The 17,177-nt window shown below is 40.3% G+C and overlaps 1 protein-coding gene across 3 annotated transcripts in view; it reads right to left on the bottom strand.

Moving 5' to 3' along the window:
• LOC109391425 (peptidyl-prolyl cis-trans isomerase-like 6) overlaps window positions 1–17,177 on the bottom strand; it is a 53,670-nt gene that overhangs the window by 33,108 nt on the left and 3,385 nt on the right. For 2 of the 3 annotated variants that reach the window (XM_019658980.1, XM_019658978.1), the window contains exons 2-6: window positions 16,849–16,944; window positions 13,711–13,899; window positions 10,500–10,562; window positions 10,246–10,393; window positions 7,332–7,388 (exon numbers count right to left, since the gene is read on the bottom strand). In XM_019658980.1, coding sequence (XP_019514525.1) covers window positions 7,332–7,388; window positions 10,246–10,393; window positions 10,500–10,562; window positions 13,711–13,899; window positions 16,849–16,944 — 553 coding nt within the window. The remainder of the gene's footprint in view (window positions 1–7,331; window positions 7,389–10,245; window positions 10,394–10,499; window positions 10,563–13,710; window positions 13,900–16,848; window positions 16,945–17,177) is intronic. The other variant, XM_019658979.1, reaches the window with a different exon arrangement.

Below are 17,177 nucleotides of genomic sequence, written 5' to 3' on the forward strand. Positions count from 1 at the left end.
GAGGGCAGTGTCACTGGCCCTCATATGTGGGATCCGAACCGGGGCCCTCTGGCATCCCAAGCAAGTTCTTAACCATCGCGCCACTCGGCCGGCCCTGGCCCGATATATTTGTAATATTAAACAGTAGTGAAAATGAGAGAATTGTAGCTATAGATAACATGGGTGAATCTCACAGGCCATGATGAATGAAAGAAGACACCATATGATTTCATTTATAAATGTTCAAAAATAGGCATAACTTAACTATATTATTGAGGGATCCGTACATGGGTAGTAAAAGTAAAATCAAGAAAAGCAAGGAAAAAGTCAGGCTAGTGGTACCTCTAAGAGGGAAATGGAGCTATTATTGAGGATGGACAAATGGGGGGCTTCTGGCATGCTGGCCGTTTTACTTTCTTGACAAGGATGGTAATATGGAGGTGTGCTTTATAATTATCTTTTAATTGTTTATCTGCATCTTCTATATATAGGAAAAACCTCACAATTAAAAAAATAAACAGCCCTTAAATAGCTACCCAGACCATATTATCTTCAGTTCTCATTTCTAATAAAAAAAATACTTTTGTATAACTTTTAGTTGCATTGAGTACTGACAATGCATCAGGCTGTGTGCTTTTTATTAATGTCCACTTTCATTTAAAGAGTAAGTGATCTGGGAATTAGACAAATAGATTTTAAGTAATATGTCAATTTATGAATTAGGGCACAATCTAATATTAAGAAACTGGTCTACTTAATGTAACAAGAATACAGTATTTAAAAATATATGCCTTTTTTCTTTTGCTCTTCATATAAAATGATCTTTTCTCTAATCAGCCCAAGTCATCTAAGCCTTTGAGGATGGGAAGGATTGGGATTACTATACGAAGAACACAAGGAGAAAAAAAAGAAGTTCATATTCATCTTCTAACAGTCAGAACAGGATTTGGGGAGACAATTTTTAAAGGTTGTGTTTCAAAACAAAACACAGCAGACTCCCCTCGAGTTAAAAAAAAATTAACCAACTTATAAAAGAATCATCTAATTAAATGATATATTATTTATGTTTTTAAATTCACTGTGTTAAGCTTAATAAATAATAAAAGTGAGTTTTGTGGTTGCAGTTGTTTTTAACAAGCCCTGGGTTTTAATTCTGCATCTCATGGAAACAGGGTCCCATGAGAGAAATGCAGAGGAAGAGCTGGCTGTCTGTCCTAACATGCCACAGCGGGGTGAAAGGAGGGAAACCCAAGCTGTATTATAGCTGTTTTGAGTACTAGTCAGTCTCCACAGTCATTCATCTTTCCTTCTGGAACATCTCTCATTTTTACTTGATTGGTTACTGAATTTCTAATTCTGCTCTGCCAGACAAACTGAACAATAGAGGCTTCCCTAAACACACTGGGTCTCACTGGGCCCAGACAACAGCCAGGCCTCCATCTGGAGACCCAAGCCCCACAACAGTCTAAGGACAGGAGCAAAGGAAAACCAACAGAGGCACAGAGATGCCCAGAGGCGGCAGGTGAGGAGATGAGATGGGCGAAGAGATCAGTCTCCTATTAGACAGAAGGCTCAAGTTCTGCCTGAAACTGTGCCTCGGGGTGATCTGATAACAGCTGCAGGGTGGAGAGGTATGATAGATTCTCATCAGGGATTGAGGATGCCAGGAAAGCTTTGAACATCTTTTCCCACTTATTTTAAGACTGAATTCATAAGCTGCCCTGGGCCACCAACCCAACTTGCCTAGGCAGTTGTTCTTTCTTATCCCACAGCACTCAGTTCTCCCTCTAATAGCAGTTGGCGCAGCACCTGTGGTTTATTTGTTTAAGCACCTTAATGCACAAAAACATTAAAATGCTTGAGGGTGGAAAGTTGGTCATACTGTCTTTGTTTCCAAAGGTCCTAGCACCATGTAGCCACCGAACTAAGGGTTTAAAGTTTTATGAGTAAATAAATGAATGGTGTCACTTGCATGGTTTCATTTGATAAAGCTCTCACCACATGAATTTACAAGAAAACTAACTAGCTTTTACTTTTTACCCTTTCACTTTGGCCATTGGTTCAGTATTATTTTTTAAAAATCTTTTCATTGTATTAAAATACAGACACAAAAAGCCACAGAACACTAATGTATATCTAGTTGCTATTAGTTATTATAAGGCAAACGCCCCTTTAACCACCACTCAGGCCAAGAGAAAGAACTTTGCCAGCCTCCCTTGAAGTCAATTATCAAGTCCCTCTCTCCGTCCCCAAAAGTCACATCCCCCTGACTTTTACATAAGCAAGTACTTAATATTCCCTTATAGTTTTACCATCCAAGTGTGCATCCTTAGGTGGTGTAGTTTAGTCTTGTTATGCCTTTTAAATCTCTTTTAATCTACAGGTTCTACCTCTACCCCTTTCTTTTCCTTACACTATACCTGTTAACGAGCCTGAACTATTTAATCTCTAGAATGTCTCCTAGTCTGGAGCTTGCTCAGCGCACATACATGGTGCAGTTCAATGTACTTATTTGTTCTCTGTCCTGTCAGTTCAGTTATAATACTTGTGTTGAAAATGCACACTTGTTTTACCTTGATTGATATATGAGGATGGCCTTGAGTGTAAGAATTCCACCCCTGCTTATGTGCAGTTTCCTCTGGGAGAAACACAGGTGAATGTAGAAAACTGCACCCAGCTGAACTGAGCTGAGCTGCAGAGGAATACACGCACCTCAGACATCCATTCGCTACCTCAGGTCACCGTGTTGTGAGTCACATCTGGTGTTACAACTGGCCTCCGATGTGAGGGAACCCTCCTTCCACCACTTCAGAATCACTCACCAGCTGCAACTCTTCTCACGACACCTCCTCGAATGTCAGGGAGTTTAAAAGGCTGAGTGCCATATTTATTATAGTATTTATGTGTTTCTTGACCATATCATATATGTAAAACTGAGTTACTGTTTTTATAGGTTACTATCTTACTTTTTAATGTGTCACTGAGGAAGTTTTTTTACCTCATTTTTGCCATAAATCCTGTGGTTTTTATTGCATGATTTTATATAGCACAGAGATCTTCAGAACACTTGTTTTAGGACTGGTTGTATGTCTTGCAAGTTAGCAGCTGGGTCCAGAAGCTTGATCAGACTCCTGTCCTATCCCTTTGGTAGAGTGTTCTCTCAACACAAGGCTCATAAACGTCTTGCCTATGACGTTTTAGTGCAGGTAACAGATATCAGCGCAGCAAATGTCTAGATCCATTATTTCACTGGGGTCAGCAAAATGGTGATATTCTAATTCTATTACTTCCTTTTCATTAATAATTGGAATATTTTTATAATTAAATGTTTCCCCTTATCTACAATTTGGTCCAGCTCACATAGGAAAGGCAAGATAAGTGCTTGATTCTTTCCCTAAATTTATCAGTTTTCAAGATAATGAATTCATTTCCTGTCATTTCCCCAACGGCAAGCAATTAGGCTTTATTTTATAATATAATATCATCATGAACTCATGGATTTAAAACACATGTTGGGTTTTAATCAATTGCAACTATTATTCAAATTACTCTGTCTGGCTGGTGAGAACTTCTTCAAATTGGCTCCTGAGGCCTTTGACATGACCCTCATAAATCTTTAACAGCATTCTTGCTATCTGATGATAGCATGACTGAACATGAGGTTCCAGGCTCATTTTGTAATTTCCTGTGCCAGGACTGGAATCTGACATTTCTCCCAGAAGCCCTGGTTTCTTTAAGTAAGAAGTGACATTTCAAAACAACAATCTAAATGCTAGCAGTGGGGCCGGCCGAGTGGCACGATGGTTAAGAACTCGCTTGGGATGCCAGAGGGCCCCGGTTCGGATCCCACATATGAGGGCCAGTGACACTGCCCTCTACAGCTAAGATGCTGAACAACAGCTCAACCTGGAGCTGGGCTGCCGGGAGTCGCCGGCGACGGCGTAGGCTGCAGCCCCTGTGGCAGTGGGTTGCCATGGGCTACTGTATGTAGCCAGCAGCCAGCGTGAGCGGCCAGCAGCCGTAGTGAGCGGTCGTCCAGAGGCCGGTGACTGATCTGCCTCGCCAGAGAAGAGCGCGATGATGGTGCCAACTTGGGCCAGTGAAGCGACATCCTCCACAACTAGATTGAAGAACAAAAGGACAGCAACTTGTCTGTTCCCCTTCCCCCAACTCCCCAGCACTGTTCCTATCCCCCTAATTCCCCAATAAAAATCTTAAAAAAAAAAAAAAATGCTAGCAGTGTGTCACCACTGGATTGGTCATTGTTCGTAGGCCAATTCAGTATACAGAGCCAATACATATACATATACATATATATATATACATACACATACACATACACATATACATATACATATACATAGGATATCAAAAGAATGTATACACATTTTTAAGAAAGGAAAAACCTGTATTAAAATTATGCTGATGGTAACCACTTTGAGCACCTCTTGTAATTGCAGAAGTCAAAAGTGACTTGTATTCATCTTTTGTTATCAGCATATATTGAGTATTACAATTTTAGTAGCGTTTTCCTTTTTAAAAATGTATATACATTTTTTTGGCACCCTCTGTGTGTGTGTGTGTGTGTGTGTATGATACTTCTTAAGTTTAAAGTGATATTTCCAATTCAAGTTCAGAACTATGGAATATCTTACTTATTAGCTTCTATGTTATTTCATCTGTCTCCCCTTCTTTACACAGTGAAAATCCTGATTCTCAAGGACACAGGAAATAATGAAATTAGAATATCCCTTAATTACTGACTTTCCCACATTACATACATACACAACAATCTCAGATTAACAGTATTAATTATAGCACAAATATAACTACTGAAAATAGTTTTAAAATTTTTTGCAAGTATTCTCATTTTTTCATTTTTTTAAATAGTTGGACTAAGCACATAGTTGTTACATATCATACTCTTACCCTTTTGATCCTTGTTAAATTTTAGTTTTATAAGTCACTATATGATTAATGCTCGCCACTGGTCCTTATGTCAAGGTCTCTCCTGTATTTTGCTTGTGTGAAATTCATTCTACGGTCAGTTCCTCAGGAAGGGCTCCTGGCCACACTATTCCCTGAAGTTTTACATGTTCTTAACTCTGTGTGCCCTTTTATAATTCAAATTCAGGTTGGCTGGATATAAAATTCTTAGCTCACATTTCCTTTCTTTGAGAATCACAACTGTATTACCCCATAAGAATATGATATCAAAGAATATGATGACAATCTACTTTTCTTTTCCTTGTAAATCACTTGCTCTTTTTGCCTAGCTTTTTCTTGTTCTTTAATGTCCAATCATGTTATTAAAATAGATCTTAGGGCCAGCCGAGTGGCGCGTTGGTTAAGAGCTGGCTTGAGACGCCAGAGGGCCCCGGTTCGGAACCCACATATGAGGGCCAGTGACACTGCCCTCTACAGCTAAGAAGCTGAACAACAGCTCAACCTGGAGCTGGGCTGCCATGAGTCACTGGCGACCGCGTGGGCTGCAGCCCCTGCTGCAGTGGGTTGCCATGGGCTACCGTGTGTAGCCAGCAGCCGCTGTGAGCAGCCGTCCAGAAGCCAGCGACTGATTTGCCTCACCTGGGAAGAGCGCAATGATGCTGCCAACTGGGCCAGTGAAGCAACGTCCTCCACAACTAGACTGAAGAACAAAATGACAGCAACTTGTCTGTTCCCCTTCCCCCAATTCCCCAGCGCTGCTCCCATCCCCCCAATTCCCCAATAAAAATCTTAAAAAAAACCCCACTAGATCTTAGTGTTGCTTGCTCTGGTCAGTATTAAGTACAATGTGCTCTTTCAATAAGTATCTTCAAGTTTTTTAAACATAAATTTTTACTAAAAGTATAAGCATATAATAAAATGCCTAGATCTTAGATGTTCAGTTTGATAACTGTGTATAGTTGTGTAACCACTACCCAAAACAAAATGTAGAGCATCAAGTCCTTTTTTATTTCAGGGAAGTTTTCTTCAATTATATTTCTCAGTATTTGTTCCATTCCCTTGTATTGGTTTAATCTTCAGGGATAGTTATCTATTTGTTGGATATTTTCTATCTTTAAAATTTGTCACTTTCTTATAAATCCCTTTTATCTTCATCTCTTTTTTGTTTTTTAAAAACTTACTCCTTTTATCTTCTCCTTCTTTTAAGACACATGTGTTTATTTAGTTTTGTGTTTCTTCTAGTTTGTTTATTTCTGAAATTTTCTTTTACTGTTAATTCTTTCCTCAGTTCTTTAACCTCATATCTGAGTTTTTCTAATTCTGATTTATGAGTTCTTTCCTGTCTTGTATCATTTTCTTAATGTCTTTTAGCTCATTGTGAAATTTGTCAGTTTTGAACTGTGTTTTGTGAGCATGTCTTTCTAGTGTGCTTTCATTGATCTTCTAATAACCATGACTTTTTGCTGCTCATTTTAATGTAAAATTAGTTTTCCTAAATGTTGAAAAGCAGGTGTGTGGCTTTAGATGGAAAGTAGCTTTTCTAACTTCACAAAGCTCCCTTTTGTGCCCTTTTCAACAATATGGTAGCTTGCTTTCTGAGATTTCCTGCTCTGTCCCATTCAGTCTTTATCACTGTTGTCCATATATCCTGCATAATTCTGACTTGGTTCCCAGCAATTCCTCTTTAATGTGAGCCTGTCCTGGCAGACAGCCATTTCAGATCAGATTAGACAGTTCACAGAGGTTAGACTGCTCCAGCCACTTCACATGTTATTAGGGGACCCATGCACTCACCAGCCATTAGCTGTCTTGGGGTTCTATTATGCTCAGGTTCCTCAGACACCCTACTTTCTCCCACACAGATACCAATACCATGCAGGTCTCGTGGTTGTTGGTAGTCTGTCCTCACCTGTTTGTACTTTGCAATTCCTGTAACTAGTCTATCACCTAGTTTTGTTATAAATGTTATCCATGGGCTTTCAGTTTTTCTAATTCTTTTGTCTGTTTTTATGTTGAGATTTTAAAAAATTAAAAAACTATGCCGCCATCACTGCCATCTTCCCAAGATCCCAGACAGCCTTAACAGGATGATTATCAAGGTACCAATTCTGAGAATGGCAAATTACAAGCCTTAAAAATATCAATTCCCTTTAACCTTATAATCCTAATTCTAGGAATTTATCCTAAAGAAATAATATAATTAGGTGAGTGAAACAAAGGTGTGTACAAAGCTATTCTGGACTCGACTGGGGTGCCCTCCCCTCACCCCCATTTTTAACTCCCACTTTAAGTATGTGTACCTTTAGTATGTTATCCCAAACACTATCTTATTTGGAACTGTAAATTGTCCTGTCCTGTTAACCTTGAATAATCAACTAATATATGTTGATTTGAAAGATACATACCTTCAAATGTTGGTCCATAAATCGACTCTCCACCATCTCCTCTTCCAGCTACTATGTCTGAAAAATAACAATAAATAAACATTAGAATTCTGAGACTGAAAACGAGCATACAATAATGGCAGGGGAAAAATGCTTTAAATTATGATTCCCCTTATACCAATGGCTATAGTAAGTTACCTAATTGTTCAACATCTATACCATGAACATATTACTTTAATGCTTTCTTTTGTATTTTGTAAGCACTGTTACATTCAAGGCCCTATTTTTTTCCTAATACCTCTTGGACATAGGTTAAATTATAATGCCAGACTCTGAAATGATAAAGTATTAAATTATAATTGTGGTCGCTATTTTTAAAAAATGTGTTCATATAAATTCGGCTGACTTCACAAGTTAGTCCATAGTCCACCTTATTTTTCAGAAAAAATGGAAAGATTAAACTGAGTGGATGATATAAGAACAGTAAGATCTTTTTAGAACAAGAAAATAGATGCTTTAAAGAGAATTATTGTTCAAATTTTCATTCCCGGGAACCCTTATAGTGATAACTCATTTATCCAATACGTTGGGAATGAAGCTCCTTTGTAATATAATGAAGTTTTTTTTTAAAGGTATTTACATGACCTATTTTGCATTATATACATAATATGCATATTTTGGCTTAGGCAATGCTCCTATTATAAAACTCTTTCATGTACAGGTTATTTTTTTATCTAACCATCGCTAAAAGGAAAGCAAAGCTAACTCGTGAAACTGAAGGTCTCTGAGGTCTGTCTTTGTACCTCCAGCCCCAGCACCTCTTTACTTCCTCAGATCTCTAGTCCACCCTCCTTGAATATGGCATGAAATAAGTATCTGTTGAAGGACTGTGCAACTTCAATTCAGTATGAGCGATTTATCTATAATGGAAGTGTCTGTGCTATTTTAAAGAAATCTGACGCAACAGCAGGCATGTGGAGAGAATTTACACAGGAGAGGACAGGTAGCATTTAAACCATACTATTCATAGAGCAGGTTCAGAAGCTAATTGATAAACCTTAACCTCCAGCCCTACTCCGCCTATCACTGCCCCCACGGTTCACCCCAGAGTCCTCAGCAGCTCTCAGGAGCATGCTGCAATGGCTAAAGGCAAAATCCAGAAATGGGGAAGGTGAGGATCCCCGGGCACCAATTCTTTCAGATACAAAGTTTGCTTTGTTCAGACAGATCTGCCCAGATGGTTCCCCTCCGCTACTAACAACGTAGACACCAGTGACACTCCTTTGCTCTGTCTGGCCAAAGCCCGTCATACTCTTGCCCTTTGATTTAGATCTCTCAGGTGAGTTTTTTATATTGCCATCAATCAGTACTTACCTTTTTTTGTGGCCATAACCCACCCCCTTGAATTCAGCCTTGTATATCTGGTATTATTTCTACACTGTTGACAACAAATTCAGCAATGCAGAATAGTGGTTAAAGTAAACTTTAAAGTCAGATGGTTTTGATTTAAATCTTGATATTAGTTACGTTTTCCGAGCCTGTTTCCTCATGTGTATAGACATAGTGCCTTCCAGGTAGTTCTCAGGGTTAAATGAGCTCATGTGGGTAGAGCACTTAGTGCAGTGCCTAGCAGAGTGTCATGCTTGTTCATTAGTGGCTGTTATTGTGCAGCAGCATGTGGGAAACCAAGCTGATTTACATATAACATGCTTGGGTTAAATCTACATTTTTCTCCTCAGCAGCCTCAGAATGTTCCATATTATTGAAAAATGAAAGATTATTAATTTAAGCCTCTGCATATTTCATTAAGTTCAAGCAAATATCCTTCTGTATGAAGCCAATTATTTTTAAATAGCTGCCTGATGGCTCCTTATGGGGTATTTCCCAAAAGGCCTTCAAAATTTAATTTTGTGCTGTTCATCAGCCACCTAGTCTGTGTAAAAGCGAAAGGACTGACCTGAAAAGAAAGCAAAATGGAGGCCAAAATGCTCTAGCTCTTACTTTTCAGTTGTAACATCTTTGGTGAGAAAGAACTTGTTTTCCATTTATTCTACTTTCAAATTCCTACCTTTAGTATGTTTCTTGAAAGCACTGTGTTTTTTAAGAACTCTTAAGTGAGCATTTAAAACTACATTTTTATTTAAAAAAATGTTATCCTACTTTCTTATGACTTTTTATTTTGGGACATTTCTGCTAACATACCTTAGATTTGTCTATTTTAACAATTAGGGAATTTTTGGGCCGGCCGAGTGGCGTTTTGGTTAAGAGTTGGTTTGGGACGCCAGCTCTGAGCAGCAGGGCCCCGGTTCGGAGCACACATTAGGGTCAGTGACACTGCCCTCTACAGCTAAGATGGTGAACAACAGCTCAACTTGGAGCTGGGCTGTCGTGAGTCGCCAGTGACGGCATAGGCTGCAGTGGGGCTGCAGTAGGCGGCTGTAAGCTACCGTGAGTGGCCGGCAGTCAGCGTGAGCGGCCGGCAGCCGGCGAGAGCTGCCATGAGCTGCAGTGAGCGGCTATCCAATGGCTGGTGACCTATCTGCCTCACCAGGGAAGAGCGCAATGATCACAATACCAACATGGGCCAGTGAAGCCACGTCCTCCACAACTAGTCCGAAGAACAAAAAGACAGCAACTTGTCTGTTCCCCTTCCCTGATTCCCCAACACTGTTCCCTCCCCCAATTCCCCAATAAAATCTTAAAAAAAAAAAATTAAAAAAAAAAACAAAAAACAAAAAAACAATTAGGGGATTTTTAAAAAGAGTATAAATATCTTAATTCATCATTTGGCCATATAAAACACCCTTTAAATGAATATAACATCTAATATTAACTATATCTAATTCTATATGCATTTCAGAAAGGTAGATAAACAACGTTTTGGACACTCTGATTTGATGTTGCAGTTAAGTTGTATTTAAGATTTCAGACTCACCTCCTCCTTGTATCCAACCATTCTGTACTACTCGATGAAAAATCGAACCTGCATAGTGGAGCCTGATGCCACTTTGAGAAAACCCTGCTTTTCCTGTGCACAAGACCTGAAAATTTTTACATGTTTTGGGACATGCATCACAGTATAGCTACAAAATAAACAGGAAAGGTTTCGAAGATTAAGTCTTTGAAGTTTTGACAGTTACAGGTTCCCATTTCCCTCAACTCATTAAGACAAACAAAAAACTTTCTTACCTCAAAAATCAATCTTCCAATTGGATCAAAACCAATAGAAATATCCAAGAACACAAAATCATGCTATTAAAATTCAGGAGAAAAAGATAATGCAGGTCAATGTCTTGGAAGGAAACTTCAGAAATGACCAAAGGTAAAACAGAGTAATGTTTTCATTGATAAGATGTCAATAGCATTAACAGTGGAGAATGTAACAGCAAAATTAAAGGAATGATGTAAAGAAGTTTGTTTCATTTTATTATATCAAGTCTTTACAACCTGAATAACACACCTTTTAAAAACCCTTCAGTAGCAAAGCTTTAACTAACATGAACCTGTCTCCAACACTGAGAACACATGGCCTAGATATCCCCACATTGCTAACTGGGCGTGGAAAAGGACACTGGGGAGAAGAGGCAGGCTGGAGATGCTTTTCTTTCCTGAGTAATTTTTGGGAAAGAGCCAACGTGAGCACCATGGATTTGGTTACCGTGTGTTCTGGATTTTCAGAGACAGCTCGGATTAGCAAACCAGAGCCAGGCTAGCCTTTCTGAGAGGGAAAATAAGGGCACTAAATCCATAAGAGGTGTGATTCCTGGGGTAAGGAAGAGAGATGCTGTGCTTTTGAGTTATTTCAATCATGTCCTCATGTTCCCAGAGGACTCCACCTCTTGTTTTCAATTGACATCCTTTCTGGTAGAGACAACTAACATATGTGAGATCTTGTCTAGCCCTACAAAGAGGCTTCCAAAATGAAAACACTAGTCTCAAGCACAGGAGCATTCATTTAGAGAGCAAAGCACATCTAATGGAATACATTTTGAATCTCAGACACCATTCTCACACATGAAAATGCCGCCTGATTTAATAAAGTACATAATTTGCCCCACCCTATTTCTTAAGAATCTAGGAAACATAAATGAAATCACTTTTAAGTGTATCACTGTTATTGATTTTATGTCCTTCTAACCCTTTTTCTTAAAAGACTGAAATAATATTGTGCTATCCAGGAAGGAAGTATTACATCTACACTAATTATAATTAATTTGTTTGTGCCTCTCAGCTCCTGTACTACAAGTTATTAATTATAAAAGAATGCTAGAACTTTAGAATAAGAGGCATAATATAGTAAACTTACCAGGCTTAGGATATATTAGAGGATATAAAAGAGGATATATTAGAAATCGCAACAATATCTTATTTTTATGGGGTTGTCAAGACTAGATAATTCTGAAAATTCTAATGAAGAGAGCAAATAAATGCAACGCAAGATAATGTCACCTAGCAGCCAAACACACAAACACAATTATCTAGCATATCAATCTATACCAGAAGTACACAAGTCCTTGGGTTTTATTCAGCAAGAAAAATCTACTGGGCAAAAAAACCTAAGATTTTCTCTGGACTCTAGGTCCTCTCTCCTCACTGCCACTAATGAATTCAAGCTGTCTTTATCTCTAGACCACGCTACCATAGGAGCTTCCCAAATGGCTGCCCTGCCACCGGGCTTTCCCCACTCCAGCCTGTTTCTGCACAGCCCTAGAAGTTTTTCCAAAAAAACAAAGAGGATTATGTCATACTCTTTATGAAAAGTTCTGTTGGGTTGGTTTCCTTCTAGATAAAAATCTAGCTCCTCAGGGCTGGCTGAGTGGCTCAGTTGGTTAAGAGCTCGCTCAAGAGTTTGAGCTCTGAGCAACAGCGGTTCGAGTCAGCCCGAGCTGAGCAGCCGTGAGCTGCCAACAGGTGGCGGGATGGCTCAGCTAAAAAAAAAAAAAAAATCTAGCTCCTTGGTTCAGAATAAATGGTAAGCTCAACCTTTCTTTGGTGAAACTGTTTGGGTTTTTTTCCTACATAACAGCTATAAATAAATACCATTCCTATTTGGGGACCTCCCACAGGGCCCCACCACCCTCTACAGAACCTAAAGGGCCAGATTCTCCTTCTCCCTATCCTGTGGGAGTCAGGGTGTAGGGATATGACCTGGGATCCACTAGTTAGGTGCTCCTGCCTGGGGCCTTGGCCCTCCAGGGAGTGACAAAGACACAAGGAGAGCTGAGAAGTTATTCTCAGTGCAGGTGGCAATTCAAACCCAGGCTAGTGGGCACCCATGGTAGATCCCGGCTGCACACATCTGGGGTGTGATCATTTTCCTATTTCCAGGCCTCACTTGGTTCCCACCTGTTTTCCAAAGCCGGTTCTCCAGCTTTCCCATCAATGGTGAGGTTACCAATATCCTTTTAATACATACCTTTTCTCCTTAAGTGAATCAGAGTAGCTTGGTATTGACGGCACTAAGAATCCTGACCAATACTTTTTCCCAGCCTCATTTCCCCACTAATTCTGTCTTCCTTGCTGTCCCCTGCTAGTCCCTTCGACTCCCGTCCCTTTGGGAATTGACTGCTGTGCATATTAAATTCCTTCCCACACCCCAGAGTTTCTAGCATTTTCCAAGTGCATTGTTTATTCACCCAAGCATTCACTGAGCACCTACCATGTTTCAGATTCTGTTCAAGGAAGTGGTTAAACAAGGATGAACGGGGCAGGCTTTTGCACAGCTCAGAAAGGCCTTGGGTCTTTCCAGGGGACCAGGCTACCATGAGCATGAAGTGATTTTTCAGCATGTGGTAGTTGTTACCACAGGGTTTCTGAGCAACATCACAATTTACCTCTATTGCCATCCCACCCTGATATCTGTCTCACTCTGGACCTCAAACTTCATGACTGTCCACTGCCATCAAAAACCTCCTCAATGCCATAGCTTCTTTGGTCCTGCTCTCACCAACTATGTGTCATGCTTTAAAATGGCAGCTTCTCAAACTTTCCATTCTCTTAGTGCAGTAGCTCTCACTTAGATGTTAGAAAGTATTAATTAAAATATTCCATAAAGGTGAATGAGTGATAGGCTCAACCTTCTTGGGTGGGGAGTCTTAATATTTAAAAAAGGGTAATAATGCATATAAACCTCTAAGGGGAGTAGAAATGTTGGAACAGGGATGCTCTTCTCCCTGTCCAACCTGCCTGCTGTGAGATAAGCTTGCTTTCTTTACACACCATCAAGTCAAACCCTGTCATATTATAATCCTTTGCAACTGAATCATAAGGTCATTGAGAACTTAAAACCTGGTCTCCTATTCTTTTATATTCCCTTCGTTAGGACATCAGGGATTAATGCTGAATCAATATAAATGATCAAAGATTCCACTATTTTTCTTTAAAAATTCATGTAACTTGCCTTCGTGTCTCTTAAGAATTTAGCAGAATAATCCACAGTCAGTGCATCATAAAGTGCAGGGGGCTTAAAATCAACTATATCCCACACCTTGTGGGCCCATTTCTGAAGATCAAGTGCATCACCCAGGAGCTGATCATTAATAAAACACATGACATGGGAAGAATATTCCCAGACTTCATTCTTAAGTTCCTGTAAAGGAAAAGGACAACAACAACAAAATGTAACAAAGAAGAAAAAAAACTTGCTAAACCCACAAGCCAGAGCTTGGGCTTACTTAACTCTAGGACTGACTCTTTAAAAAATATATTTTTTGCCATCTTTCAAAATTTGCTCTTAAAAATTTTTGAGAACATTTTCAAGAATCTGACATCACTGAAATCTGACATCACTGAAAGCAAAAAATGGCCTAGAAGTAATCTTTAAAATGGTAGAATCATAGAAAATAGATGGTAATCTGGTAATAAAAATCTGTGTGCATAGCAAACTTGTTACATTAACTTGAAAACAATAGGCAGTCTCTGGCGTCATTTCTGAAGCACATTCTACTGTGTGCACATGTGAAAAGGTCAGGGCTTCTGAGTAAGGCTTGTTTTTCAGTGCCAAGGATGGGAGGAATGCTTTTTTGATGGAGGGAGATCAGCGTGAGGAAATGCCTCCTGAGCGGGGATTTCCTGGCACGCCAGGGGCCACGAGGAAAAGAACTCATCATAACAACAATTTCAAGTTCTAAGCCCTTCAAAATGAAATGCGTTAGTGTTTTCATCCACACACCACCAATGGCCAACCTCCTAAATCCCGGTGTGTGGCCACTGGGTAATGTCCCTTCTGAGGAGATCCGGTTTATTATTACCCAGTGCCAGTCCTGGCAACAGCATGGATAATTCGGGACAGCTGAGCTCCCAATTTTAGCGGGCAATCAGAATTATAGATTCCTGACCCCCACCCAAGCTTCTGATTCTGAGGAGGGGCCTGAGAATTTGCATTTCTGACAACATCCAGGAGATGTAGACGCTGCTGCTCTGGAGACTGCACTTAGAAAAATGCTGGTTTGAGGAACAGTCTATCTTCAGCTTGCCAGCTTGCTCCATACCCAGCTCCTCTCTCTTGCATTTCATATTCGGTTGCTCAGTTCCCATGTCCTTGTCAAAAAGTGCCTTGAGGATGAGAATAAACTTGTTCATGCTGAACTGTAAAATACTGAGAGAGCCTATGGGTCAATATTCCCCAGACTGTTTAAATTTACCAATGTTAAATTTATAGGACACAAAATTTTGAAAAGGGGAGAAAAAATTTAATTGTGGCTATTTTAGTTCGCTTGGTGGGAGAAACGCAGCAGATGTAAATGCCTTGTCTCTGTGTGTCTTCTATACATGAGGTGACCTCTTCGCTTGCCTCAAGATAGCAGGCTGGATTTGATTGCTTCTGGGAACACGGATGTATGATGCTGCCTTCTTCGGAGAGAAAGGCATTTCAAAAGCCCTGAAGCCACCCCCCAGGGGTGCATTACATTCTGCTGAATGGAAAGGCTAGCCTTTCCCTTCACATGTGCTAAGAAGCATTACATGTAACACAACGCAACACTTACAGTGAAGGACAAAATACTGGCCTGAAAAGGAAGGAAAGATTAAAATTACAAGTACCCAGGGCATGAGGGAGACAGAAGGAAGAAAGGATAAGGAATAAAGAATAGGTGGGAAGCAGCAGCAATGATTCCCTAGAAAGCCTCACTCAGGCCCCATGAGAAAAGCAAGAGGAAGAGAACATAAACCATCTCAAGGTCAATGAACCAGGCAGAAAAGGACAGGAAATTGCAGAATGGAAACCACCCCAAACTTAAAGAGTAGAGTGGGAATATGTAAGAGAAGCAGGTGCAAAAAAAAAGCATAATAGCATGGCTCTCCTGGATGTGGGAGAGCATGATGCTGGTGGGCAGTATAGTAAGTTTGATGATAAAAAGAAAACATTATTTTATGTTAGGGTGACCAACTGTCCTGGTTTGCCCAGGACTGTCTCAGCTTTAGCATTAAAATTTCTGCACCCCAGGAAACCCCTCAGTCCCAGACAAACCAGGGCCATTGAACACCCCAGTTGTAAGGATTAGAGTTAATATATGTAGAAGCTATTAGAATAGTGTTTGGCATATAATCAGCACCATATGTAAGTGTTTGTTATGGTTCTATTTGAATTCTAGTGAAAATATATCATGGCTTTGAAAATGGTATGAAACTTAACAAATGGTACTCTTGACTCAGTCTTGCACCATTCATGTGATTGGGAAGGGAAGTGGTCTCGGGTAAAGCAACATCATCTACATAATCACAGGATCACAGGACCTCCTGTGCAACCAAGCACAGAACAATCGAAACTGCTCTGGTCAGGGGAAATGGGATTTCATCAGCCACTGGGGAGGTGGGGTGGGACAGGGAAGCCAGGACTGTGCCAGGAGTGACGAGCAGGATGACTGCCCCATGCCAGCCTCCCTCCGCAACACGAGATATTGCTGAGCCAGGATGCCACCTTAGAATCCTTCATATCACATGCTCCAGGCAGCATTATCAACTGATCAGTGTTGGCATCCAACGGAAAACCTATCTGCCATTCCTGGACAGGCTCTGCTAGCCCTGGGGTCTGGGGTTCTCCAAGGGTACTGTTGGGGGGAATGCAGAGAAGGGAGCTTCAATTAGAAGAAGACTACCCTGTGGGAACTTGGTGCCTGTCATCAGAGCTCCCTTAGGCAACAGCCCAACACAAGTCCCCCACCGTATCTATGCTGTACACCACCAAAACCTTCCAGGGTTCGGGCCAAGAAGAGTGCCAGGCCATAGTAACCTGAGTGCCAGGAAGTGTGAGTAAGTGATGTGCAGGAAAAGAGGGTAACCATCAGCAGGGGTCAAGAGCAGCATTGAGAGTTTAACACTTACCTTGATCACATACTTTCCAAAAGAAAATCCTGTAAATGTTTTACTTTTCCTTAAAATCAGCCTGGTAAAATGACTGAAATAATTTAGGAAAAGTGAAATAATTTAGAAATAAAATCTAGTTTCACTAAAATGACTACTTCAGTTTTTTCCAAACAATGCACAGACATATAACTCAGGCAAAACTTGGCTCATTTCCCACGCCCCGAACATCCTTTACCCTTTTTTTCTCCTGGAGATATTGATCCCATGCAAATGCTTGAAGAGGAACAATTATAGGATCTTCAAATTTGGATGGAAAATTAATCTTCAGACTCTAGGTTTCAAAATAGAATAATTATTTTAGAGTAAATTCTTCTTAAAAGTAGAAATCATTTCCCTCAATTTTTATGGGTTCCCAGCAAGTTTCATGAGCGCCCAGGCCACACAGTCTGGCTCAGATGGGCTGCTCTCAGAGGCGCCTGTGTTCACCTCCATTCAGTCACTCCCCAGTCCACACTGGGACTTGGGCTTACTTATCTCTCGCATGTAGAGAATAAGCTCCTTGAG

This window comes from Hipposideros armiger, unplaced genomic scaffold (assembly GCF_001890085.2).
Source record: "Hipposideros armiger isolate ML-2016 unplaced genomic scaffold, ASM189008v1 scaffold_292, whole genome shotgun sequence".
In the NCBI taxonomy this organism is placed as follows: Eukaryota; Metazoa; Chordata; class Mammalia; order Chiroptera; family Hipposideridae; genus Hipposideros; species Hipposideros armiger.